The sequence below is a fragment of the Malus domestica genome, chromosome 16 (genome assembly GCF_042453785.1).
Source record: "Malus domestica chromosome 16, GDT2T_hap1".
NCBI lineage: Eukaryota > Viridiplantae > Streptophyta > Magnoliopsida > Rosales > Rosaceae > Malus > Malus domestica.
The window spans coordinates 5,573,640-5,600,774 of NC_091676.1; the positions used below are offsets into that span (position 1 = coordinate 5,573,640).

At 39.2% G+C, this 27,135-nt stretch overlaps 6 protein-coding genes and 1 non-coding gene across 10 annotated transcripts; 2 read left to right on the forward strand and 5 right to left on the reverse strand.

The window, feature by feature from the left end:
- Nucleotides 1–3,550: 3,550 nt before the first annotated feature.
- Nucleotides 3,551–6,237, forward strand: LOC103402946 (LEAF RUST 10 DISEASE-RESISTANCE LOCUS RECEPTOR-LIKE PROTEIN KINASE-like 1.5). Its single transcript, XM_008341731.4, has one exon. The coding sequence runs from the start codon at nucleotides 3,625–3,627 to the stop codon at nucleotides 5,782–5,784; it is 2,160 nt and encodes a 719-aa protein (XP_008339953.3). The 5' UTR covers nucleotides 3,551–3,624; the 3' UTR covers nucleotides 5,785–6,237.
- Nucleotides 6,238–6,386: 149 nt separating this feature from the next.
- LOC103402947 (uncharacterized) lies at nucleotides 6,387–11,058 on the reverse strand. The gene is made up of 14 exons (XM_008341733.4): nucleotides 10,397–11,058; nucleotides 10,140–10,292; nucleotides 9,950–10,048; nucleotides 9,116–9,217; nucleotides 8,723–8,866; nucleotides 8,520–8,614; nucleotides 8,302–8,431; nucleotides 8,125–8,229; nucleotides 7,715–7,821; nucleotides 7,579–7,630; nucleotides 7,160–7,249; nucleotides 6,984–7,068; nucleotides 6,845–6,909; nucleotides 6,387–6,722 (listed from the first exon to the last, which is right to left on the reverse strand). Exons 1-14 carry the CDS (start codon nucleotides 10,487–10,489, stop codon nucleotides 6,633–6,635), a joined length of 1,410 nt encoding a protein of 469 aa, XP_008339955.3. The 5' UTR covers nucleotides 10,490–11,058; the 3' UTR covers nucleotides 6,387–6,632.
- Nucleotides 11,059–13,088: 2,030 nt separating this feature from the next.
- Nucleotides 13,089–14,944, reverse strand: LOC139193209 (glutathione S-transferase U17-like). The gene is made up of 2 exons (XM_070816218.1): nucleotides 14,083–14,944; nucleotides 13,089–13,629 (listed from the first exon to the last, which is right to left on the reverse strand). Exons 1-2 carry the CDS (start codon nucleotides 14,398–14,400, stop codon nucleotides 13,252–13,254), a joined length of 696 nt encoding a protein of 231 aa, XP_070672319.1. The 5' UTR covers nucleotides 14,401–14,944; the 3' UTR covers nucleotides 13,089–13,251.
- Nucleotides 14,945–15,058: 114 nt separating this feature from the next.
- On the reverse strand, nucleotides 15,059–15,129 carry TRNAG-GCC (transfer RNA glycine (anticodon GCC)). The gene has a single exon. It is a non-coding gene; the product is annotated as a tRNA-Gly (tRNA).
- Nucleotides 15,130–15,307: 178 nt separating this feature from the next.
- Nucleotides 15,308–19,192, reverse strand: LOC103403298 (pentatricopeptide repeat-containing protein At1g05670, mitochondrial-like). 3 transcript variants are annotated; one of them, XM_070815709.1, is made up of 4 exons: nucleotides 19,042–19,192; nucleotides 16,140–18,577; nucleotides 15,786–15,966; nucleotides 15,308–15,677 (listed from the first exon to the last, which is right to left on the reverse strand). In XM_070815709.1, the coding sequence occupies exon 2, from the start codon at nucleotides 18,465–18,467 to the stop codon at nucleotides 16,221–16,223; it is 2,247 nt and encodes a 748-aa protein (XP_070671810.1). In that variant the 5' UTR covers nucleotides 18,468–18,577; nucleotides 19,042–19,192; the 3' UTR covers nucleotides 15,308–15,677; nucleotides 15,786–15,966; nucleotides 16,140–16,220. The 3 variants fall into 3 exon arrangements, with proteins under 3 accessions (XP_070671810.1, XP_070671809.1, XP_070671808.1); XM_070815708.1 differs by having other exon boundaries at nucleotides 15,786–15,970; XM_070815707.1 differs by having other exon boundaries at nucleotides 15,786–15,995.
- A 1,440-nt stretch (nucleotides 19,193–20,632) lies between these two features.
- Nucleotides 20,633–22,251, forward strand: LOC103402950 (uncharacterized). Its single transcript, XM_008341737.4, has 2 exons — nucleotides 20,633–21,809; nucleotides 21,939–22,251. Exons 1-2 carry the CDS (start codon nucleotides 20,939–20,941, stop codon nucleotides 21,986–21,988), a joined length of 921 nt encoding a protein of 306 aa, XP_008339959.3. The 5' UTR covers nucleotides 20,633–20,938; the 3' UTR covers nucleotides 21,989–22,251.
- On the reverse strand, nucleotides 22,244–25,358 carry LOC103403299 (hydroxyproline O-galactosyltransferase GALT6-like). Of its 2 annotated transcripts, XM_017323434.3 has the most exons (7): nucleotides 24,885–25,357; nucleotides 24,490–24,722; nucleotides 24,119–24,409; nucleotides 23,913–24,041; nucleotides 23,652–23,825; nucleotides 22,885–22,992; nucleotides 22,244–22,794 (listed from the first exon to the last, which is right to left on the reverse strand). In XM_017323434.3, exons 1-7 carry the CDS (start codon nucleotides 25,252–25,254, stop codon nucleotides 22,753–22,755), a joined length of 1,347 nt encoding a protein of 448 aa, XP_017178923.3. In that variant the 5' UTR covers nucleotides 25,255–25,357; the 3' UTR covers nucleotides 22,244–22,752. The 2 variants fall into 2 exon arrangements, with proteins under 2 accessions (XP_017178923.3, XP_070672320.1); XM_070816219.1 differs by lacking the exon at nucleotides 23,913–24,041 and having other exon boundaries at nucleotides 24,885–25,358.
- Between the last annotated feature and the right edge of the window lie 1,777 nt (nucleotides 25,359–27,135).

Sequence of the window (27,135 nt, forward strand, 5' to 3'; positions counted from 1 at the left end):
ACATAACATTTATGATATTCACATACTACATTCTTTGTTTCTAACGATAATTTATCTCGTACCAAAAATAATAAGAACTAATTCATGTATCTTTGTTTACCACATATTAAAAAGATTCATGCATTTCTTAGTTTCTCAAAAAAATTCATTGTACCATATCAATATTCCCTTCAATTGTCCATTTTAAACTAGAGAGTGTAAGAATCATTTTGGAAATGTTTTTAAAACGACTAAAAGAGTTTTAGGGAAAATGTTTTTGGATTCTAAAAAAATTTAAAGTGTTTGCGGCAAGAAGCATCTGTTATGTGCTTATTGTAGGAATCACTTCAAGTGATTTTCCAATATTAGTTGTATTTTACTAAAGATTGGTTTTAAAAATATTTTCACAAAAAACACTTTTAGCAATTTTAAAAGTAGTTCCAAACGAATCCTAAATACAATAGTAAGATACACTACTATGAGCATTTTAATGCAAAAATTGAAGTCGACTTCTGCAATACAATGTATATATCAAATGTGACTATACAAGTTCTAACTGATTGCAACTCAAACAACTTAATAATTAAAATTATTTTTTATTACAAACAATACTCTAAATTAATTTATACTAATATGAGTTAGAGAGAATTTGAAATCGTGACGCATAAAAGGCTCTCAACAACCAGATTAGTCCACTACGTGCCGCTAGTCTAAACAATTAAACAAAAGAAAAATATAACAAATACGAAAAATAAACCGAGAAATGAAAGTGACATGGGCCATGCAGTTTTAGTTCGTGCATTGCAATCCTATCAACGTTTTGTATGGGTCATACATATTGTTGTCTCAAGGAACGAAAGTTATACTGGGCCATTAATAACTGGATGGGCTTTCACGTTGATCCAGACGTGGGCCTACCTCAGGCTTGAAGTAAAATGACTGGAACTCCCGTCCTTTTAACGTAGAGTATCTCCAATGGTGCAGACAAACCGGAAATATAATATGCAAAATTGTACTAAACCTCTGACATTATCTAATTGGAAAGGGATTGGAAAGGGATCCTCTCCGGATACCTTCCATCTAATCCTGCTTATCAAACAACATGAATCCTTGAAATTTGATCAAACGGCTAAAGTTATTATAACTTTTCAAGTTGACCCGTGTTTTTAGCCGTTGAATTAAATTTCAAGGGCCCTGATTGTTTGATGAGGAAGATTGGGTGGAAGGGATCCGGATATGATCACTTTCCTAATTTTTCGTTAACATGTCAAATGACAACAATGTAAACCAATAAAAATACGCCACATGAAAGTTAAATATAAAAAATAGGTAAAACAGCAAAATTAATATAAATGCTAGATTATACCGTTAATCAAATAAACATTTTCTAATTCATAAAGAAAATAAAAGAAAAACTTGAAAAAAATATATATAAACACCACGTCTCTCCCTCCATCGGCCGCAGCCCTAAACACCCACACCAGAGGGACCTAGTTTTTTAAGGGGTGTGATATCCACACATCTTTTTAATTTTTGGACGTTAGATCAGATGAATTAAATAAGATCAAATGACATAATTAATAAGAAGTGCGTGAGAAGTAAAAAGGAGTGTGTGGATAGCACACCCTTTTTTTTATTGTTAAGAACAATTAATTATCCACAGTTACAGACAAGGATCCTCTTCGGATCCCTTTTGTGGGATTCGGGGATCAATGAATAGTATCTGTTCATTATACGTCGTGTGATCAGTTTTTGTTAGGTACTATTTATATTCAATTTTAAAATGATTTCTAATCGCATGAGTTACGATAAATGAACACGATTAATTGATCATCCGAATTCGCATAAAGAGAATCTAAAGAGGATCCTATTCCTGCAATTACAAACCTCTTTTTTTTTTCTTTTTTTTTTAACATCGACAGTACAAAACAGCTACAAACTTCATTATTGATAAGAATCCTTGCATATATAAAGCAAAATTGTGTCATGATTGAATTAATCAAGCAGTAATAAAATGGCAATCATTTTGAATCGAGAGATCCGAAGCTTCTGTTAATAATACCAAAGTAATTTCAGAGCTTAAAAAAGTTAAAGTATGTATGAATGTGATGTGACATTCTATAAAGATAAAAGTAAAAGCATTATTCACCATGGGAAATGAAAGGCAAGAGAATAGAAGAACAGGAAAAGGAAAAGGAAAAGGAAGGGAAGAGGTTTAATGGAGATAAAGGTAGACTACTTGGTTGTAATTTCAACTTCGAGAAATATAAAGATTGTTATAGCATATTTGAAATTTTTAATTGTTGGATCTTTGATCACAATAATTAAAATTTGCTTGTAGAAGACGTTTTACTGCATGAACGCAAAACAATTATGTCTATGATATTTTACCATGTAGTTATACCCTAAACCTTGATTGCCACCACGAATAAAAAATACGTTGCCATAAACTCATTGTATATCTCTACTAATTAATAAAATCCTCTTTGTCAGCCAAAAGAGAGTGAAAAGATAAATTAGTCTTTTATCACAAAAAAAAATGATGGGCAATAATGTAATTTCATAGATCAAAATTTTACTATTTTTTATTGAAATCTCACCTACATGTGATGTTAAAATACCTCAAATATTAAAAAAAAAAACCAAAAACAAAAACCTCTCACTTTCCTCACGTTCTCTCTCTCTCTCTCCTTCTCATTTTCTAAAAAAATATACTCTCGGTGGTGCAAAAATACGAAGTTTAGGTGGGATATTAAGCTTCCACGATTTATTAAGCACAGAAGTTTTAGCGTTGATTGCTAACGGTTAGCTGACTATACTCTACCTCTGTGTAAGCGAGCCTGCGTCCCTGCGTTTGTCAACCTGCTTGCCGCGGCGGGGCGGCTTTTTTGTTACACAATAATTCACATAAAGGCTATTGCTATATGGGAATGGATTTCTTTCTTTGTTTTAGGTAGTAGGGGTGGGCTTTCCTATGGTAGTCCGCTGTGGCCTCAGGCTGTCTGTCCTCTCTCATCTTAATTTGGCTGTACTTGTATGTAGCTACCCTCCACATGATAACCTTTTTATTCTAAAGGCTAAAAAGGCTCTCATCAGTTAGCTCGACCACTTTCATGTTTCCAATTTGTGTGAGCTATCTTTCTTCGATTCTAGTTAAGTGTGGCAGCCTCAACAGTTAACTAAGGGTTGATTTGGTATTGCTGTATTTTGAAAAAAAAATTGATTCTGCTGTGCTGTGAGAATAAACAGCTGTGAAATAAAGCAGCAGAGTGTAACATTTTTTGTAAAAGTGCTTTTGAAAAAAAAAATAGTATTATAGTGTTTGATAAACTTTTATGTAAAACAGATGTGAAAAAAAACTGATTTTTCAAAGCTGGGTTTTGCAGTTTTGTGTTTTTAGCTTTTTTTTTTCACTAAAACTGTGAAAAAAAACTAAAGCTAATAGCCATTTTTTTTCAGAATCAGGTGGCAAACTATGGTTTTGAACCAGAGACCTTTAGTTTTTAGTTTGAATGAAACTTCGCAAGCTACCATTTACCATTAGACCATTAGTTCGTGATTAACATTGTCTAAACTAGGATAATTTGAATTATTATTTTTACTGTAATCTCGTGAATACATATCGTCCAATACTTATAACGTTAAATGCTACGTAACATAAAACTCAAACTCACAATGAAAAACTCTTTCACCATTATTCAACCCACCTCGATCACCACTATTCACCCACCAGGTCCACCACCGCTTTCGAGTTTTTTTGTCCTCTCTCTCGATCTCCACCTCACTTCACGTGACCCTCGGATTCAAAATCTCAATTTTTTTTCTCTCATGACTGCTGAAACTTCACTCTTTCCCTTCCCACTCCCATTCCCTTCCACATCCATGCCTCCACCACCACTACCACCATACTCCGTCGCGCTCTCAGTCCTGATCCTCCTAACACTCTACTCAGCTGCCACCGCCGCCCACTCATGTTTCCCAAAACCATCGTCCTTCTCCACATTTTCATGTCCACCATTCACTTCACCGCCGCCGTTCCCCTTCTCTTCTTCACCAGGATGCGGCCACCCTTCTTTCCAAATCAAATGCTCTGCCCCCCACTCCACCATCTCCATCAATAACCTCTCTTTCTCTCTCATCAGCTACGATCCCATCGCCTCCTCGATTCTCCTCTCTCCCCACACCACCAACTCAACAGTCACAAACTGCTCGTCCTCTAACTATCCTTCCATTCCTAGCCGCTCCATCAACATCTCCGCCACCCCATTTCGAATATCCGACGCCTCCTGCTCCCGCCTCTCAGTTCTCAAGCCTTGCTTCTCGCCAAATCTTCCCAACTGCAGCCATTGCCCTTGGGACTGCAAGCTCATCAAACACCCACTCAAGCTTCTCAACGACTGCGGATCTCCGCACCGCCCTGTCACCCAGCAGGGCTGCCACGACGACGTCTTGAGCTTTCTCGACGATTTCCTCAAAATTGGGATCGAGCTGGAGTGGGACGAAGCACAAGACTCTTACTTTTCCAGCTGCAGAGCATGCAAGTCCAACAATGGCTTCTGCGGCTTTAACTCCTCCGACCCAATTAAGCAATTCCTCTGTTTTTACGACGAAACTCACCTCACGCCGCCGTGGATTAGCAAAGACAACCCGAATCGAATCACCATCTTGTCCTCCGTGTTCACATTGGCTTGCTTCCTACTCGTCGTCTCTGTTGTCATAGCCGTCTTCAGGTCCAAAAGATTAAGCTCCGCCGCAACAGAAGAAGACCCAACAGCTCTGTTCCTCCACCGCCACCGCTCCGCCAACCTCCTCCCGCCAGTTTTCACATACGAAGAGCTTGAATCCTCAACAAACCAATTCGACCCGAAACGCAAAATCGGGGACGGTGGGTTCGGGTCTGTATATCTGGGTCAGCTCTACGACGGCAGAGTCGTCGCCGTAAAACACCTCCACAAACCCCTCCGCGGCGCCGCCGCATCCGGTAAAGCCTTCTCCAACAAATGCTTCTGCAACGAAATCCTAATCCTCTCCTCCATTGACCACCCAAATTTAGTCAAACTCCACGGCTACTGCAGCGACCCGAGAGGCCTCCTTCTCGTCTATGACTACGTCCCCAACGGCACCCTCGCGGACCACCTCCACGGCCCCAAGAGCCTCTACCGGAAAGGGTCGATGACGTGGCAGGTGAGAGTCGACATTGCTCTGCAAACCGCAATGGTTATGGAGTACCTGCACTTCTCGGTGGTGCCACCGGTGGTCCATAGAGACATAACGTCGTCGAATATCTTCGTCGAGAAAGATATGGGGATTAAAGTCGGGGACTTTGGGCTTTCCAGGCTCTTGGTTTTCCCCGAAAGGACGTCGTCCAGTTCCGGGTACGTTTGGACCGGCCCGCAGGGTACGCCTGGGTACTTGGACCCGGATTACCACCGGTCGTTCCGGTTGACCGACAAGAGTGACGTGTACAGTTTCGGTGTCGTTTTACTGGAGCTGATTTCGGGGCTGAAGGCGGTGGACCAGCGGAGGGACAAGAGGGAGCTGGCGCTGGCGGATTTGGTGGTGCAGAAAATCCAGACGGGCCTGCTACACCAGGTGGTGGACCCGGTTCTGGTTGTCGACGGGGACGTGTCCGACGGCGTGTATGCGGCGGCTGAGCTGGCGTTCAGGTGCGTTGCAGCGGATAAGGACGACAGGCCGGACGCCAAGGAAGTGGTGGAGGAGCTGAAGCGGATCAGGAGCCGCACACGTGGGGTGTCCCGAGCTTCGAGTTCGAACGTGATGGGTGAGGACGTGGCAAAGGGATGATTTGATTGGACGACAGGCCGGACGCCAAGGAAGTGGTGGAGGAGCTGAAGCGGATCAGGAGCCGCACACGTGGGGTGTCCCGGGCTTCGAGTTCGAACGTGATGGGTGAGGACGTGGCAAAGGGATGATTTAATTGGACGTGTGTGGGGCCCGTGGGCGTGGCGTGGGGTCTGGTGTGCATGTGCGGGTTTTGACCGACAACTGAAGTCACCTAAGTGAAAGAGTGAGGGGCAAGTCAGAGATGGTTGCGACTTGTGAATGCAGGGAGAGATTTGTGTTTGGTTAAACTTTGGAACTCCCCTCTGCTTTTCGCCTGCTTCTGGCTTTTACTCTCTCTCTCTCTGAATCCTAAACCGCACATCTATCTTTCATTGTTTATATGTGTCATGTATCGAAGCATTGTAATAAATGTGATTTTTAGCATGGAATTTTCAATTTTGGTTTCCCAATTAATTTGTCTACGAAAGTGGAGAATTTTAGCTATCACGAATTTATATTCCCGTTATCAAGTTAAGGGAACAAGAGAGATGTGTGGACTGGCGAGCGTATAAGTTGTATGAAAGTGTCTAACCATCATGCTGGTTCCTGTTGTAAACACATAATTGCAAAAGAAAGAAGCATCAACTAACTGTTTCCAAAGCAGGAAACTAGGTTGTTCTTTTAGTTGAAACAAAATGTAAATATTTGTTCATGCTGCACGAGAATGCCATGTAGATGGAACATTGGAAGTACAATGTAATGTTGAAAGATAGTACACATAATACAGGGGACACATACAACACCTGGTTTTCTCACTCCAAGGTCATGGAGATGTGCAAGTGTTCGGCTTGGCTGTGATATCTTACTGGTTACGGGAAATATGCATTCTCCAAACGCTTGGCTTCCTCACTTGCAGTTGCTGCCTCCTCTTCCCTGCCTGCCAGTTTATAGCCTCTCTCCTGCAAGCAAGACATGAAGCCGTTACATGAAACTGTTCGGATTGAAATCGTTCCTACTGCTCACATTCTAATCGAGGATTACGAAGCTAAAGTACGTCATTTAGTATGGCAGATGTATATACCAGCAGGCGCCTAAGGAAGGGGATACCCTCTCTTGTTTTGATCCGCTTCTTAAGCACTTCAATCGCTGAAATCCGCACACAAGTCAGAAGAAAATCACCGGTGGGGTTTGATGGCGAAACATTAGTGTGTGTATCATACCTTTTGCAGCTTGTCCATTGTTAAGCAACATACAGTACCAAACTTCATTGAATATATCAAGCTGTTCACCCGATGCCCCGATCATCTTGAATGATAGTACATAAGAATTCTTTAGTGCTTCTCTATGTGGAAATAGAAAAGAATAAAACAAGGAAATCAGTTCTCAATGTTAATACCTTGCAGTTATCCGCATCAAAGTCGGGACCAAGCAATTCTAATGCTTGTTTTTCATTACCCATCCCATACTCGTACGTGGCTTCTGCAAGCTGATAACGAAGATGTTGTCCTGTTATTTATAATGATAAACCAAATATAACAACGATAATCTTCTAAATTCATTCTCTTGCTGATAGTACGGGTGAAAGAGCCCTGGATAAAAGTAACAACACAACTTCTTACTGCCCATAAAATGTTCAATGCCACGCTCCGTTTACGAAGAAGATTCAGTAGGTGGTGTAATGTGAGATCAATACAGAATACAAATATAAAGCTAACTTTTGAAAAGACGATGCAGAAAGAAATGAACAAAAGGATAACATAATATTCCAATAGATAAAATAAAATAATTAGTGGGGAGGTGGCAATCAAAACAAACCAGCATTGCTTTCTGCATGAACTGTTGCTTCTTCTTGTTCATCTTAGCAATTCTACATGAGGACCAAAGTAGGAATTAATATGTTGAAAGATAGCGGTTGATAGAGTGCTTTTGAGTGAGTGGAAGGTTATTTCACCTGGATTTTAAGCCCTTAAGCAATTCTTCTGCCTTTGAAATTTCACCAGTATGAGTCAACGCCCATAAAATTAACACGTCAAGATGCCACTCTAAATACCAGTTGGCCTGAACAAAATGGAGCAAATTCAGATGACAGAATTGTGTCTGACAACAATTAAAGCACACAAAGCATGGAATGCCCATCACCTAGCAAAATAACATTGCAATAAGAGCTACCAATTCATATAATTCTTTCCTAAATTATAGTTCTAGCGATCGAAAAATTAATAAATATTCTCCTTCTACACATTTATACAAGCTATCCCTTATTATATGGGTGCATTCTGCACTTTTCAAATCACTATTCTTTGCTGCATAAACGAGCGCACCTCTTGAGAAAAATGAAAATGAACCCAAGGTTTAACTTACTTGATCTGTCACACAATTAGCTAAGGTCTTCAAATGGTCCTCAAAGGCATCCATTTCACCTCGAACATGCACCCGTAACAACAACCCAAGGGCATTCAAGTAGACCTAATTGCACAAGACGTTAGGAACGGAAGATGCAAAAGAGCTGGGTGATCTAAAAAAATACTTTCAACAAACCTCTGGACGTGCAGCATCAGGTTTCTCCAACTCCTTCCAGATTCGATGGTCGTATAAATCTCGGATTCTTTGGATTGGAGCATGGCCTTCTAAATAACAAAGAGCTACATGCCACCAATTGTGTGTAAGCCTGATGATTGTCACACTTATTAGCATCTAATTACCAAGTAAAGTGAAAGAAAAAAAAATCAAACCATAAACTAATTCAATATGCATACATGAATGACGAACACAAATTCCATGAAGGTGAACATTCTTCCATGAACTCTACTGCTTCTTTAAAGTGGCAATTGTACTGAAGAACATGGCACATCTGCATAAGTTAAGAACACATGAATTACAATCAAGAACTTAAGCATTAGAAACTTCTTGCACAACTAACAGATAGTGATATGAAGCAGAGTAAATGATTAAAGCTCACATTATGTTGCGCCCAGTTGTCATGCTTGTTGATCTTGTATCCCTTTTTGGCAGCTTTCTCAGCCTCTTCCATGCGTCCAAGCTCTAATAAAGGAAAAGCAAGCATGCCATACACGTAATCTTCTTGTTCATTGCTGGGAAGAACCTGTTAGAAAATTGTTACGAGGCAATTGAGAAAATGTAAAAAGATTCGACTACTATTTAAAACGCTCAAAACCGCAGAACAATGTGCTCTCCTAATACCTATATCTTACGCCATAAACTTTTATTATTTGGTTGAAATTGCTCAATACTCACGCAAGATGCCAGAAAAATAGCAGCTAATAAATTACGTATCTTCCACTGTGCGCAACATTATTCAACGAAAATATAAACATCACATACAGAAATGAACCTGTTGAACAAGATCCAGCGATAGATCAGGTCGAGCCGTGTAGAAGCAGAGCCCTTGGGCCCTTTTCAGAGAAGCCAAATCTTTAGGGAAACATTTCAAGAGCTGCAAAAAAAAAGAAAAAAAGAAAAAACATGTAACCGACAGAGCCAGTACAAACAATAAAGACTAAACTTATGTTGAAGGGCTGTCATTCTTATACAAAATACTTGAACCACACAGTATGTTTCCTACCGTATCTGCCATTGTAAAAAACAACGAGAAACAAGCAATTGAAAACATAGTTGAAAACATCATGCTTCGTTAACACCCATTTGTGTCTTGGGTTCGGGATGATATATCGGTTATGCAAACTAGAGAAGATGCCACTAAACCATAAGAGCAGATTTCCATAGGCAGGTGATTGAGCAATCATGTAAAAGATTAAGCAGTCAACTCTGTATCCATAAAATTGGAATTTGAAGGGAAAAAAGTTTATAGTTTGAGGCAGATTTCCAACTCAGTTTCTGCGCTGGATAATCTGCTATACCAGCATGACTGACCAAATAGTTACTAACGACCTTGTTACAATTGCCAAGAAACCACAAATTAAAGAATGAGGATCCTTTCCGGATCCTTAAATCGTGTCCGTTTATCATATATCATAAGCTCATAAATCATTTTAAATACTTTTATTTTAAATTAAATATGAATAGTATATGATGAACATATGATGAATAGACACAATTTGAGGATCCGGAGAGAATCCTCCTGCCAAATGAAAAGCTTAAGAAACCAAGTAAGATATGCTCATCAAGGAAATAAAAACCCAATAGAGAGGAACTGGCGCTGGCCCACCTTTGAATGCAACTCAAAAGCAACATCATCGTCTCTATCCTCAGAAATCAAACAACTGACAGCAGCAAACACTGCTTTCTCGTACGGGGTAGCTTGTTCCTTTGCACAACAAATTTCCCATCACGCCACATAAGTAAATATCCAAAATTAATCAACAAAAAAAGGGTTAAATTTGCCCAAAGAAACTCACCAGCCGGGACTTGGCGGCTTGGAGATGAGGAGGAGCACGAGAAGGATCGGAGGAGGAGAGGAAATGGGCAGCCAGTATGTTAGCAAGCACGCACTGGCCGTCGTGCGCTGCCGCCTCCAATATCACTGACCGCCGCCGGCCATAATTCAAAACCTTCATTCACTCATCAAAAATGAAAAATCTCAAAAACCCATCTCAGATTTTCCCACACCAAAGCCATAGATATCGAGAAAGAGTAAAAAATTGATGGTACCCACCTGGTCGTAGAAGGCGTTGATGGCGGAGATGCAGGCGTCTGAAGAGGTCCTCACCTCGTATCCAAACTTATCCACCTTTAACTCTCCCTTCATTTCTAACTCTCTCTAGCTAGCTGAGGCTACCACTCTACTCGCCGCCGATCAAAAGAAGAGAGCTTTTTTGCAGAAACCGGTGCTGGGTTTTGTTTTCTTTCGCCCGTAAATCGGAAAATCAGTGTGAAAATAGTAGAGGAAATACGAAGGTCGTTCTCAGCTGTCGCGGTTGGTTTGGTGCGTAGTCTAATATTGGCATCGGCCTACTCAGCCTTTTGTCCTTGATTTTCTTAAAGAAGTCTTTTCGTGTGATCTTTTCAATGTCTTAATAATCCACATATTTATCTTAATAAATCACATATTATTTTTGTAAACAACAAAGTAGAAATGTTATGTACCAAAACTTACCAAATTTTGATGCAGTAAGATTGATACATCACGTAATACAAATACATTCAAATAGAAACGCACACTAAATTCTTTATGCGTTAACCGTCGAAATGAAGAAATAATAGTCTTGTTTAACCACTTTTGTTTAATTTTTTTCGATTTATAATAAATCATATTTTCCATTGTCGTTTACGCATTATTTTTCGTCCACGTAAAAAGAAAATAACACATCTTATACCATAAGCAACCAGGTGCCATTTCAATTTATAGTTTTCTTATTAAGTAAACATATTAAAAGGCTTGTCATATTTTGGAGAAAGGCATATCAGAATCAGACCCAACTTGGTATTGGGCTTATTCCTTATGCGGTTGGGGCAGTAACATTTGGAATTTGGATCTGATTCTATTCATTATTCGGGGTTCAATTTCAATCCCACCCCAATGATAACCAATATGGGGGAAAATAACAAAAGCACACAACGGCGCCTGACACTTGTGCATGTGGATATTAACTTTATGATGTGCGAAGTTTTTAGAATCGTTGGTTTACACACGTATTTTTATTTTTCATATATATTTTTTTGTTAATTTTTGTCATTTGTTATTTTTTAATTTATAAGATCGACAATAAAAATTTAAGAAAGGTGTGTGAAAGTAAAAAAAGGGTTGTGTATAACATTACTCTTTGAGAATATGACACTTGGAACACAAACGTTTTAAGTCATTTTACTTTGGAAAGGGCACAAGTACCTCAATATTTGGTCCCTTAGAGCATCTTGAATTCATGAGAAAAGTTAGACTCAAATTTTATATTTGAGTTTAAATATGAGTTTAAGGTTTTCCAATGCATTGGGACTTAAAACTCATGTAAGTTTCTGAAGAAGCTGAGACTCAAGTATGAAATTTGAGTTCAAGGTGGAGCCCATGTTAATTTTTTTTTTAATTAGGAAAAATATTATTCAGTGAAAAGAAAATAGATTTGAGTTTTGAGTCTAATAATCTCCAATGCACATAATGAAATTGTTAAAACTAAAATACGAGTTTTGAGTCAATCATCTCCAATGCACATAGCTGAATTGTTAAACCTCTTCTCATAGACTCAAAACTCAAATATTTGAGTCTTTGTATCGAAGAACAAAACCAAAATACATAAATTCATTACCTTTTTAATACTAAAATACAAGAATATAGAGTTAGAATTTGAGTGCTCTTAGTGGTCTCAGACTGAAGGAAAGGCTAGCTCGTTATTGACAATATTTGAAAGAAGATGATGATAACTCATTCGAGCCCTCGGTCTTCCCATATGCATATTGTGTGTTGTTTTCTGAACATAAAAAAGAAAATACTTCACACGGGAGATTCGCTCTCTACTGTGAGTGCTGAATAAGCACACACTACATGCAGACCAAAAAAATAAGGCCAGGCTATAAGTTTTATGAAACTATGGTCGACATATGTCTCGCCTGCATACTATCACTTTGACGTCTCAGATACATGTAAGTTCCTCGCCTAAGAGCCGCTGCAGCTCTTGCTTTGGCAGCAATAATCTTAGCAATCTCAACAAGCTTGTCAGTCTTAAGTATACCATCCAGCAGCATGTGCACAAAACTTGTCAGCCCATTTTACCAGCCCCGGCGTTTTCGTTTGGTCAAGCAGTTCGGTTCCATGCAGCTTCTCGTTTAGAATGAGCCACCCCAAGAAACACCCGAATGAAATGGGTATCCGATCTCATCTCCGCCAAAATAGTTCGTCGCCTTTGCTGGATTTCTCAAAGGCTTCCCCCAGCAGCGCCAGCCCTCCTGTCACTTGCTCGATTGCTGCCATCTTTGCCTCCTGAAAGAAACTCAGTAGTCGACGGATTTGAGCTTAGGGCAATGCGAGCCCTCATCACGATTACTTAACTTAGTTAACGCTCAATTTGTGATCGATTCGAACACCCGGAGCGGTGTATCGAGATGTAGAAAAGTCTCTTTCCAAAATCACTAAATTAGGGTTGTTTTTAGAGCTTTTTCGGGCTTGTGCCAAAATAAAAATTGCAAGCCTTGACTTTTGAGTGAAGTTTTTAGATTCATTCCAAGAATATTTAACCCTACCCTATAACTGTTCTGATTCTGAGCCCCTGTGTGCAAGACGAAAGTAGCGCAAGTGAATCTCACAACGCATCAATAGTTGACAATTATTCACATAATTATTTTCTTTCAATTAAATCGTCTACCCATATTATAATCAAGAATGGTTCGTATAAAAAACAACTACTGAACTAATAGACTCACCTAAACGATTTTTTATTTCACTGTCAAATTAACATAAAAACCAGACACAAAATAAAACAGGCCAAAGTCCCCGAGTTTATCAAACTACAGCAGTCTAACACATCCGACTTAATCACTCGTTTAAATAAACAAGATCCGTTAATTAGATTCACTAATTAATCATTTGGGAGCCCCTGCACCTCTCATTTTGGCCGCAAGAATCTTAGCAAACTCAGCCAGCTTGTCAGTCTCCGGCATGACATCCTTCACGGCAGGATCTGCACTGAACTTCTCAGCCCATGTGACCAGCCCTGGGATCTTTGCGCCGTCCAGAAGTTTGACCCCATTCATTTTCTCTGTGACTCTGAGCCACCCCAAGAAGCACCCGAACGCAATGTCTAGGTACCCAATTTTGTCTCCACTAAAGAAGTCCTTGCCTTTGCTGGTTTTTTGAAAGGCTTCCTCCAACTGAGCTAGCCCCTCGGCAACTTGCTCGACTGCTGCCTTCCTTGCATCATCTCCTTGAGCAGCACCAATGCCTTTCATTGCCGGAAACCACTGCACCAGAGGCACCAATATATACAAAAGTGAACATATTTTAGAACACGTTTGGAAAATTCTTTTGTACGAAGCAATTATGCAGATATTAATCATTCTATAAGCAATTCCAAATAGATCTTATTCGAGACCTAATAAAGAGAAAGACTAGCTAGTAGCAACAAAACCTTTAAACATATTTCATCAAGTAATGAATCACACTGATTAAATTATGAGGCTCCGCTCCAGGGAGATTGGCGGTTGTCCGCCCCTCTTTGGAGGGTCGGAGCCGTCATTTCTCTGCCGTCGCCGCAACCACCCCATATTTTAAATAGCAAAGAATCAAAAAGCGACGTGCATCATTCATCAAATCCCTTACATTTAACTGGATAATCCAAAAGAATAATAATAAATTAATGAAATCAGCCTACAACAATTAAAAATTAAGGACATGAAGATAAACCATGCAGTTACCTTCTCATCGATATAGGCAGCCCAGAATCTTGCAGTAGCGCGATCGAACGGGTCAGAAGGGAGGATAGATGGGCCAGAGGACCAAACCTCATCGATGTACTCAACAATGATGAGAGATTCACAAACGGGCTTGTCGCCATGAATCAGAACTGGGATTTTCTTGTGGACGGGATTGGACTGGAGCAGAAGCCGGCTTTTGGATCCGAATGTCTCCTCCAGAAACTCATACTCCACCGACTTGATATTGAGCGCGACCCGAGCCCTCATCACGTATGGGCTCGGCCACGCTCCCAAAACCTTCACGTTGCTCTTCGCCATGATTGATGATTCAGATTTACTCGCAAACAAGAAAAGCTCTCAAAATGCAGATGCAAAATCTGTGCTTTGGGATCCGGTTATTTATGAATGTGCATGAAAGATAGTAAGGAGAAGGTAAAGGTATAGAAAGTGATATTTTGGTGTAAAAGTAATGACAATATGTGTGGCAGTCGGGAGAGGTTTCAAAGGCAGGAAAAAGAAGTTAATATCCAATGTGTGGATGGGAAGAGACTTGCATAGATAATTTTAAAACACATGATAATGTATTATTTATGAAAGATGCTACTAGGTCTAGATAATTGAGAAAAATTTGCATGCAATCAAAGTTAAATTATCACGTATTTTAACTTCTCGTCCTGATTTTTTGCCATATTGAGTTTCAGCGTATTCAACCTACTTCTATTCGGTCTTGTGTTCAGATAGGAAGTTGGTGTGTAGTGCGGCTGAGATGGGAGCACGTAAGACGACAACAACTGGAACTGCGTGGCTTATTCTGCATTCAGTCATTTCTGCTGGGCACTTGTTCCCTGCACACATCTCTCACAAAAAAATAAATGTGATAAAGATTGATAAAGGAGATATCATATAGGGCGGTCAACCCACCCAGCTTTACAAAACTAAAACAAAAGAAGAAACAAAAAATCAATATCAGGGCAAATGCACCAGCCGGGAATCGAACCCGGGTCTGTACCGTGGCAGGGTACTATTCTACCACTAGACCACTGGTGCTACTGCTTTGGTGTGCACTCTTTTCTATAATATCCGGATTTATAAGATTTGTGGCATCACTGCTAGTACAGAGAGCTCTCTAAACTGTGAAGGTGTAATTGGCCGAGTTCGATTCCCGGCTGGTGCAATATGGATTTGAATTTCTTGAATAAACTGATTTTCATTACTTGTGTGTAGATTTCATAATTCACGTGACGTGTTTTCGTATTGATTTGTTGGTTTTGTTTGTAAACATACACAAGTAGCAGCAATCTTTGCAAAAAAACAGTCATGTTACAAATCTATCGGGGTTCAAAGCAACGGAATGGCTCGTTGAGACCAGAAAGCATTTCGGGGCAGTCCCAAGTTTGCAATTCTTCCGAGTTGCTTCCGAGTCCCTTCATTCTCACTCGGTCTCTTTGGTCTTAAGTTGGCCCTTGAAGCGGTTGTCCTTGCGATTTGCCCCTGGTGACGCCGTATCAGCTTAACTTTTTTCTTTGCTGATTTTCTGGGATGCAAGCACTTCTGCATGTTCTCTGCTTTAACATCCTCCAACTTTACCAAGAGTGCTGCACCCAGCCAAAGTAGTTAAGATCAGAAGAATGCTGACATAACATTTCTAAGCTGCATGGAACGGTTTCATGTCAAATCATGAAAGAAGAAAAATCTACATATACCAGGAGGTTCGTGTTTACAGAACATTTGGGCAGTGATGAAATCCAACAGAACATTTGAGCGAAATAGCCATCTTGAGATTGCTTGGATCTGTTTACGGAATAGCCCTACTCCTTAGGGCCCAGCTTCATCTATCTTTGATTTCGTATCAAATGTTCGATAGCCAGGTACATATGTAGGTCCCTGGCTAACAAAGAGTAATAGCTCATAACCTGTGCAGTGTAGATTCATCAAGTAATGGGAAAAAGTCTAGAAATGATACCAATAAGAACTTACTAACATTTCAATATCATCATTTCAGAAAGGCTGTGCAATATCCTATATCATACTAAACACATCGGGATGAGAACTATTACCGTGATGATATTATCGTAGATGCGAGTCCGCAGGAACTAAAACTGAATTTCTCTCCAAGAGATCCCATTAGAGCAATTCTGCTACGTGTCTTCGTTCTTGGGCTTGCCAACAAGACAATTCTCTATAATTTCATTGCAAAGATCAAGAGTAATGTCCATGTTCCCTTCTTCATAGTTCATATCGACAAAAATGTTGTATGTTTCTCTATCTGCAACCACACCATGTCTCCTCATTTCTTCAAATAGTTCCCTTGCCTCCGCAAATTTCTTTCTCTTGAAAAAACCCTTAATAAGTGCACTGTAACAACTTGACGTGGGAATAAATCCCTTTCCTGCCATTTCTTTATGCAAAAACCATGCCTCTTTCATATTCCTTGCCTTACAATGCCCTTTTATCAAAATGTTATAGGTGTTGCTATCAGGAATCACCCCGCCAGCACACATGCTCCTATAAATTTCTGTCGTAGTACGCATATTATTTCTAATGCAGTACTGCTTCATGAGAGAATTGTAGGTTGCGGCATTAGGCACTATACCCTTCTCCAACATCCACTTGAGTAGCCTCTCAGCATCTACCACCATTCCTGACATACAAAATCCATTCATCAGCACATTGAATGTGACAACTGTAGGTTGAAGCCCTCTATCGAGCATCTCATGCAGGACCTTCTGAGCCTTACTCATATCTCTCATCTTACAATATGCATCCATCAAAGTGGTATAAGTAATAGTATCAGGACAGGGCCCAGCAGCCTCCATTTCTTCCACCAATTTTTCTGCCTCCGCTATGTTTCCCGACTTACAAAGGCCGTTAACAATTGAGTTGTAAGTGCAGACATTAAGTTGAAGGCCCTTCCTACACACCTCATGAAGAAGTTCGTTTGCTACATCTACCTCCCCTCTTTTACAAAGCCCATCAGCCAGTGCCGTATAAGTGACAACATTTGGGGTAAGCCCCATGCTAACCATCTGGTTGTGAAGAGAAAACGCCTCTATCATCTCACCTGCTTTGCAATAACCATCAATAAGTGCTGTATAAGTAACTTCATCTGGTTCTAATCCTCTGCTAACCATTTCATTGAAGAACTTATCTGCTTCTGTCATCTTCCCTATTTGACAAAATCCATGAATAATGGCAGTATATGTTATATAATCAGGGACAACTTTCCTACCCTGCATTTTGTCAAATAGCCTACTTGCAGCAGGAACATTCCCCGACTTACAGAATCCATCAATTAGAGTAGTGTAGACAACATTATCAGGAAGTATTCCCAAAACCATCATCTCCCTCAGTAACACTTCTGCTTCAGATAGTTTACCAGTCTTACACAGAAGGAGTATTATGCTGTTATAGGTATAGGAATTTTGCATCAATCCTTTTATTTTCATTTCCTTGATGAGCTTCAACACCTTCTGTAGTTCTCCAACATAACAATATCTGCTGATTAAAGTACTATAACTTACAACATCAGGTATACAACCCCTCAACTCCATTTGGAGGAGTAAATGGTGGGCTTCTTTTATTTTCCCTAATCGACAAAGACAATGAATGATAATATTGTATGATATGGTGTTCCAGTGAGCACCCACTTCAGGATATTCATTGAAAAACTTTATTGCCATCTCAATCCCATCAAAGGTGCTTGATAGCCGAGTAAGAAATAAATTACAGGAATCAACAGAGATAACCAACCCATAGCTCAACAATTTATCAAAAAGCTTTCTTGCTTCATTGAGCATCCCAGTTTCAACAAGGACCTGGAAGTAAACATCGAACACATGGGGATCTGAACCCCAATCCTTGTAAGTGTATATCAACCGATCAGAAAAGCGAGCGAATGAAACACTAACATCTAACTTGGGTTTTGCCCAAAAATTATGAATAAGCTCATGTGCTGTTCTAAGATCCTTTGATGCTGCAGCAATTTGTACAACGACACAATGGGCTTCTAATGATGGGTCCCTTCGTAAGCATGCCCAGTCAAACAAATCCAACACTAGTTTATAGTCATTCTTAATATTCATGAGGACCCAAATAAGATGGTCAGACCTGAAATGAGATTCATAAGGCTTCAGAATACTGCAAAAGGGCTCAGAGCAGCGAAGCTTAATTGTGGTGGAGATGCGATGTACAAGTTCGGCATCTTTGATGGACGGTTTCTTGGGGGAATAGTCAGGAAAAGGCCTTGTATGTGTTGCTCCTAAGGAAATTCCATGACTCAAACATCTCCTAAAGATGAATAGTGAAGAATTTACAGCAAGATTTAAGCAAAGATGATGATGGGAGATCTGAAAACTATAGACTGACAAGATGGCGCGCCCCTTCATATCTACTCAAGGAACCCATCAAGAACAATTTTTGGGACCCTTTTCTAGTAATGCAGCGGCTTTCCTCCATTTAGAAGAACCAAAGCAAAGAGGTTGCTTCATCACATCACCTGTATGGTAACAATTAAACACAAACACTAAACATATAAAAACTCTCGTAAAACAAAATATAGCGCCTATACATCAAAGCATACATATCATAACCAACTTTTGTTCGTTCGACAAACATCATTTACAAACAGAGAATTTCATTAAAATGCAGAGAGTAGCGCATTTGCATTGCATGGCAATACTTGAACAATGAACAAATTCTGATTGCAAAACCAATGAAACCATTCAAGTTGCTATCATCTACATTGATTCCGAAACCGATAAAACGTTCCAAAATTTCATCAAATTGACATTCACAATCACACCCACACTCCGTCACTAACTAAAACAAATTAAAAGTGGTTCACGCATTCTATCAAACACTTGGTGAGCAATCAATAAAAAGTACTCAAAACTGAAAAATAAAGAAACAAGGTGGCAAAAGGGGCAAGCTTTTGAAGCTGGGATGCATGAGAGGTGTTACCTTAGACGTGCGTCGACTGTGAAAAGCTCGAAAGCTTCCAACTTCCCAGAAACTTGTTTTCAGAAGGATGGCTGTTGCCTGTAAATATCTCGAGTTTCATTCTGCCTCCACTCTCCTCCGGCAGGTATTTAATTTTAGTGAGAGAAACAATACGGGAAAAAGATATTTAACTGGGCCCTATATGTTTGGGCCAAGTTATGGACATCAAATAACTTGGGCCGGGCTCAAAATGATAAATGAGTTTATATAACATATTATCGTGTGTTTTAACTTAAACGAGAGAAATTTGCATGCAATTAGAACACATAGGTAATCGATCTCAAGCTTATCATCCCCGCAAATGACACTACTAGCATTAGAGTTGACTGTATTCTTCTCCACTTATAAATAGAAGGTCTTCAGTTCGGCTCACTTGAATACGAATTCAATACTTATAGTGGTAAAATCATTGGGTGACTTAACTCAAATATCTCTCCTTTTACTCTAATGGTAGAACATCACTTTACCTAAAGAAAAAAACACCCAAACAAATAACATCATGTGATAAACTTATAATCATCTTGCCACCATGAGGTCGTGATTGAGTAAGTTCTTCTCCATTGATACAATTCCCCCTCTCACATGTACGTATAAAGTTCTACTAAGGCAATCCACGACTTGCGCTTAACAATTTTTTTTAGTTTGGATACCCTACCAAAAGAACTATTCCCCAGTTACATATATTATTGGAAACTAATTAAGAATAAAATTTGTTATCAACAAATAATGTCGACGATGATGACATAAATAATTTGCAAAAGTTCAATAAATGGAGGACAAATCATCATTGCTGCATTTTCAATCCGGTTTAATTCCAGAACACTATGCTTTTGATCTCTCTTTTTTCTGATTTAGGGCTGAAGTGGTAGTGGTGGGGAATATATACTCATTACTCCAAGCAGAAAGTTGAGTTTGTGAATGGAAATTCAAAAATTATATAGAAAGCTAGGGCTACGATTGCTTTGGGGACGAAACTATGGGTAGGTAGCCGTATGGGGATCTCAAATCACAAAAAATATATTACTTTTGAAAATGCTTTTGAAATGATTAAAAGTGAATTCAGGTAACTAATTAAGAATGCTCAAAGCAGTGCATTTGACAAAACAATTAAAAAAATTTCAGATTCTAAAAACCGGTGTCGGCGTTTTTAATAAAGTGCTTTCTAGCATAAGTGCTTTGTGCAGAAGCAAGTCGATAGTTAGGGTTACAAGCCATGTGAGTTATGTGACCAAGGAACTGCATGGTGAATTAATATTGATTCCTAAACCGTTCATCAGATTAAATGGTTAGTAACTTATTACTTCGTGTCTCCATTAATTAAATTATTGTTCGAGATGTCATTTGAGAAAGAGGGAGATAATCAATTCAAAGGTAGGCAGGTGGAACAAAGGCATCTGTTAATAGGGAAAAGAGAATCACGGAACATCTAAAGCTAGCTAGTAGTCTGGCTAAGTGGGTATGAACATTTAACTTTGCACTTTAGGTATCGAGTTTGATTCCGTACTTCCTCTATTTCACTGGAATGAAGAAAACAAAAAACAAAACTAGCTACTGCCAATCGAAAGTGTTGATGAGATCCAAAACTACATGCTCCTTTTCGGCGGAATATTAATATTTGTATCATCTCAAGTGATCGTCTAGTATACTATTTTCTTAAGTATACCTTACACTAACTCGACATCAGTTGAGATGATACAAGTAGTTTTATTTATCGAAAACCCCTGGCCCCAAAACTGTAAACTCACTAAGTTTTCTTGTTCCACTTCATAATATATATACATACCAACACAACACCAAGGCCTCACTCCACACCCTCTCATCAAACTTATCATTTCCTCCTCTCCAAACTCGCAACAGGATGAAGTTTAGCTCTCCTTCAACACCAACTCTCTCCATCACCTTCCTCTCCATCTTCCTCCTCCAACTCACCTTCATCTCCTCCCAAACCTGCCAAAGATCCTGCGGCGAACTCCCCCTCAAGTTCCCATTCGGCAGCGACCCCGGCTGCGGCGACCCGCGCTTCAACCCTCACGTGTCGTGCAGCCAGGGAAACCCCATCTTCACAACCCACACCGGATCCTACCCCATCACCAACATAGACTACACAAACAAGGTCATGTACATCTCAGACCCCTCCATGTCAACATGTTCATGCAAACAACAATCCAAAGGGTTTGCCCTAGACTGGGACGCACCCTTCGACTTCCAAGACGACAACGTTTTTGCCCTACTCGACTGCTCACTTTCCACCTCTCCAATCTTCCAACAAAACTCCCTATACACTGACAAAAAAAACAGCTCAAAAATCTCCCTATGTGACAACCAAGGTTCCCCGATTTGTAGCTACTTGTACTCATGTCAGGCGATCAGCACAATCAACCTCCCCACATCCACGTGTTGCGTTTACACGCCGGTGGATCTCGGGCCGGCTTTCGAGATGGATTTGGAGAAGCTGCGGTGCAGCTCTTACTCAGGGTTTTACAGCTTCAACGAACGTGAGTCTGATCCTAATAGTTGGAAGTACGGGATTGCCCTCAAGTACAAGTTTAGTGTGAACAACGAGTATCCGAGTTCGTGTGCTAATTGTGAGAGGAGTAACGGGGTTTGCGGGTATTATGGGAATTACAACTCATTTATATGTAATTGCCCCAGTGGGATCAACACCACTAATGATTGTTTCTTTGGAGCTTCATATAATTATGGTTCAAGGCCTCGATCGTGGCAGATTGGTACGTATTCAATCTATCCTTTTACCCTTTTGTGGTTTCATTTTTCAATTTTTTATTCACATTCCGGGACGGTAAAGAGAGTACACTGGTCTAATCAACTTAGTCTGTTTGTTTGTGGTGTTTTTGCAGGGACTGGGTTAATCTATTGCTTGGCTTGGTTATTGCTTTTGGTATTGTAGATTGTGAAATTTCGTAGCTGGATTTTAAAGTTCAAATGCAAGTTGCGGTTTGAACTTTTTATGAATCCTATAAAATATGTTGAGATTCAACTTTTTGTTGTTGTAAACTGTTGAGATTTCTCCGCAATATTCCTAGCAATAACTAGGTTGGGTCAGTTAGCTCTGCCAATGTACTTTTCATCTTGCCCGAATGTTATATAAAAAATAAGATAAAAGAACTCAAAAACCCAAAGGAAATGGCATATAAAAAGAAGATTAGGGAATTTGGTTCCATCTTTTTGTAGCATTTTCACCACTCAGAAAGAATCAACTTTCATTACAAAGGCTCTTTCTGTATCCACGGTTACATCACCACATATGGTTGGCTAGATTCTACAGGGGCAGAACAGTAACTTTCTCCATCTAGCTTCTTTACAATAGTAAAGACGGTAAATGAGGGACTTAGAAACTAAACTAGGTGAGAAAATATTGACAGAATTAACCCCCACCGGATATTTACAGCGGTATACTATGACTGCAAAACTTGTTTCTCTGTATTCTTCTTTTCACATTCTTTATACTGTGAGCAAAATGTTTGATCAATGCGTCATTCCTGGTCATCGCATATTGCAGCACTGGGGTTTCCCTTGTTGTTGCAATTTGTCCCACATGCATATCATTTGTCTCGGAGATTGGTAATGCGCGGTGTAATAGTCGTCGATGCACCCAAACTGGCAGAACTTCCAGCTGTGCACATACTCCACCGGTTTAGATTTGTTGAACCGCTACACCCACATTCCCATGCTCACATCTTCCATCTTGAACAACTGCACAGAACAGAAGTTAATTTAAAGATATGGAGACCTGTACACGGAATACAGATGCAAACAAGAAAAAACAGTATGTTCATCACATACTCGCAACTTGTGCCTTTCAAACTCGGATACGATGGATTTTGCTATGTCAGAGGAGATTATGTATCCTGGACCATTTGCATAGGGTGGATAATCTTCTTCAAGCCATTCCTGGAGCTCACCAAGGAAAAATATGAAGGATGAGAGATTGTTCATGACACAACCCATATACCAATTCTATATGAACGTGAACTAAAAAGCGACACCGTTAAACGACTTATTGATTGTTAGGAGCTAAATACTATCTAATTCTTATCACCAGTCACAATTGCAGACAACAACATACGCAATGAGGCAAATGACAATCAGGTGGATAAGAAAACCGAATAAAATATTCACAATAAAAGCTAGAGTTTGGTAAGAGTATTAAGGCTGTCAAATTAATGGTGGGTAAGTAAAAATTTGTTCCTCTGTCTCTTGATTGCTAAAAAATATTACTCTAATCCAAAGCATCAACACTCAACTAAGAGGTGTCACAAACAGAATTTACCAGAAAACGTATTAACACGAGGCACAAGATGAAAGCTAAGCATTCGAAGAAAAACTTGTAAATCACAAGTTGTAAACGTTTGTCCTTAAAATCAGAGAAGAGAATGTTAATCACATTAAGCAATATATTTAAAGGACATATACAGCTTGAGAAGATCAGAATTACTTAATGGTTTAGAGAATACCAGAAAGGACTTACAAACAGTAGAAGTTGAACATCAATTTCAAGTTTGTATAATTTGTTGTTTAGAATAATTGGTGAAGAGCAGAAGAATGCATACCTCATATGTCACTGCCCATTTACCATGGCGAAGAGGGTTGTGGTGGTAGTTCATATTTCCAATATAGAAGCTTCTATACCCATGAATTTTCCGTGCTTCCTTGAGCACAGCATCCACCCTGACAAAGGTGTCATCATCGCACTTCATGATATACCTTGCAGGCACAGTGCGAACCTGTAAAGAACCACAAACATTGATGTTAAGTATATCCATAAGAAAAAAATAAGTACAGCCAATTTGAAGTCTTGTTATGAAGCGTACCCCATATTCACAAATTGCAACAGTCTTCAATACTACCAGATCATAGTTATCCATATAAGGAACTATAACAATGTCCCCAAAATAATCTACTTCTTTCATAAGCTCTACATTTACGTCCTTTCTTCCATGCTGTCAAAATATAATTCCAAATACTGTAAATAGTTGACATTTATCAAAGCACAAAACAAGCATTCTGCATTCCTTACCAGTGCTACAAAAAAACGAGCCACAACACGTGAAGATTTGATTAATTTATGCTGCATCCAAGACTTTCTCACAGCCATACGCTCCGCAAAATGGCTGCCAGCAGACAGAATGCCAATGAACAACTCTACATGCCCAAAGGGAAGAAACGGAGCTTTCCACTTAGTAACCATTTCAAGGTGCATCTGAGGCAAAAAACTAGGATGTGATGTGGACAAGGAGGCTGCAAGCACAGAGTGCACATCAATGTCTCCATTTACAGATAGTCCGGTAGCATCCTCAAGAACAAATCCCTGTCAATCCGTGAATAAGATTTTAAGATATTCCGCATTCCTTACATTGTAGGTTAATATCACAACACAAAGGTACTCACCGTGCGATAAGGGAAAGAAGTGACATGCCTACCATCAACATTGATATGGAAACCTTCCAAACCAGCACTTACAGTAAGAATAAACAGCTTTCCCTCTGCAAAAGGGTATGGCCAGTCTATGGTCACCTTCTTTGTTCGTCCTATCAGCCTGTTCAACCACCATGTGACCTTCGATTCTTCCGACTTATTGTCATCGTCACGAATCCATTTCTCATATTTCACCTGTCCATCAACTTCACAAAACAAAAGAATCAGAAAACACATAACAATCTCACCAAATAATAGAACCGCAACCGCTTTATTTAGATTAGATTGGCACATCTAATATAATATACTCTTTACCTACCAAACTATAATTTAGTTAAATACAACCCAAAAACACAAAGACCCCTTACCTCTCAATTCATTAAGCAAAGCAATTAGAACACATTGAAGCCACCTACAGGTATCTTCATCAGCCAGGGACTTCCACCCCTCGCAGCGGAGGGCCGACCCCAATTGCATCCGGTAACAAGTGTTCTGCTCGATCAACGGCTTCCCACTCCAATCCCCCTTCAACCTCGGATTGAAATGCAGTATCCTAGGCGGGTCCTCCCCCTCCACGTTCTTCAAACCCTGCAACTCCATCATAAACTGAGAGACCATCACCGCCTCGTCCCCCTCCTTCAGTATCGCAATCTTCGGGTCGTACTCCGAGTGGGCCCACCTAGGCGTGCCCACCACCGTTATGTGAGACCCAAGAGTCATCCCGCAGGGAATAACCATTACCCGTTTCCGGGACTCGAATTCGGACCCTGACAGCAAAAACGAGTCCGGGCATGGCTCAGAGCCGTTCTCGGGCTTGGTCTCCAACTAGAAAACCACATTTTTTTACCAAAGCAAACTGAACTATTTATCAAACTAAATTATTTAGCAAACTGAACTATTCATCAAACTGAACCATTTAGCAAACTGAACTATTTAGCAAACTGAACTACAAAACCACACTATTTTACCAAAATAAATTGAACTATTTATCAAAGTGAACTAGAAAACCACATTTTTTTACCAAAGCAAAGTGAACTATTTATCAAACTGAACTATTTTTCCAAAACAAACTGAACTATTTATCAAAGTGAACTAGAAAACCACACTTTTTTATAAAAGCAAACTGAACTATTTATCAAAGTGAACTACAAAACCACACTTTTTTACCAAATCAAACTGAACTATTTATCAAACTGAACTAGAAAACCACATTTTTTTACCAAAGCAAACTGAACTATTTATGAAACTGAAGTAGAAACCACACTTTTTTACCAAAACAAACTGAACTATTTATCAAATTTAACTAGAAAACCACACTTTTTTACAAAACAAACTGAACTATTTATCAAACTGAACTATTTAGCAAACTCAACTATTTATCAAACTGAAACATTTAGCAAACTGAACTATTTATCAAACTAAAGTAGAAAACCACACTCGTTCGTGAATGCATCCCAGATTTTACTATTTCCTTACATTTCAATTCTATTTACAAATGAAGCAGATTGTAAACTATTTTGTAAACATTGTTTATTAAACTTAAAAATCGTGAACTATTTTGTAAACACTATCTATTAAACTAAAACACCACCAAAATAGAATGTTGATTATATTTAAGTTATTTAAGCTATTTAAGCAAAGAAAACAACATATGAGGGCAAGAAAATACTATTTAAAGGTTATAAGAAAACGAGCAGTTATTAAAGTGAAGTAAAAATATACCATTTTGCAGAAACATTGCTATTCGAAGCATGCAAACTTACATATTACTGTAAAATCACCAAAAATATCAGAAATTTTGTGGTACGTACCTCTGTTTCTTCTCTGTTGCTTTTATTTCCCAAATTTTTTGTGTGTTTTCGTCTGGATGTAAATCAGAACTGTGAACCGGAAACATAATTCATTTTTTAGAATCTCAAACATGCAAATGCACATATTTAGTAAATTAAAGTAAGAAATCATCAAGAATATCAGAAATTATAGGTTCGTACCTGTGTTTGTCCGATTTCGACTCTGCAAACATACAGTTCGAATGTTTTCAGTTTTTCGTCTTCAAATGTAGTTTTTGGGTTGAGAAATTCCGGATTTGATGTGTAGATTATTGTTTGAAAACTTGAATCGAACTTGAAAACGCTTTAAGATCTTGACGTTTGGAGTAATGGAGGTTTCGATTTTTTTGTACAGTGTGAAGGGGTTGGTGAACATTAATGGCGTTGGGAGGGATGATGAATTTTAGTAACTTCGGCTAACGGGCCTGGGTTAGGCTCCGTTAGGGGCAATTTTGGAATATTAATTGTTATGCGGTTTGGGCTTTTTGGTGAGCCTGTGTGTTTTAGTTTTGTAGGGCCTAGGATAAAAGTTTTGTGTCCTTATGATTAAAATTTAAGCCATTTTTATTAAATAATAGTTTATGGTGGTTTTTCATTAAATAAAAGTTAATTCAATCACTTTTCATTAAAGCTCCCTAATATTTATGCCTCTAAAAACTCATTAATAGATGCGATTCTTTTAATCTGCCCCTCATAATTCATTTTCCTGTAGTGCAAAGATGACATGGAAATAAAGGCTAAGCTGACATAGACAAAAAGATGTCAAATTTGAAGCTGCCTTTAAATTTGA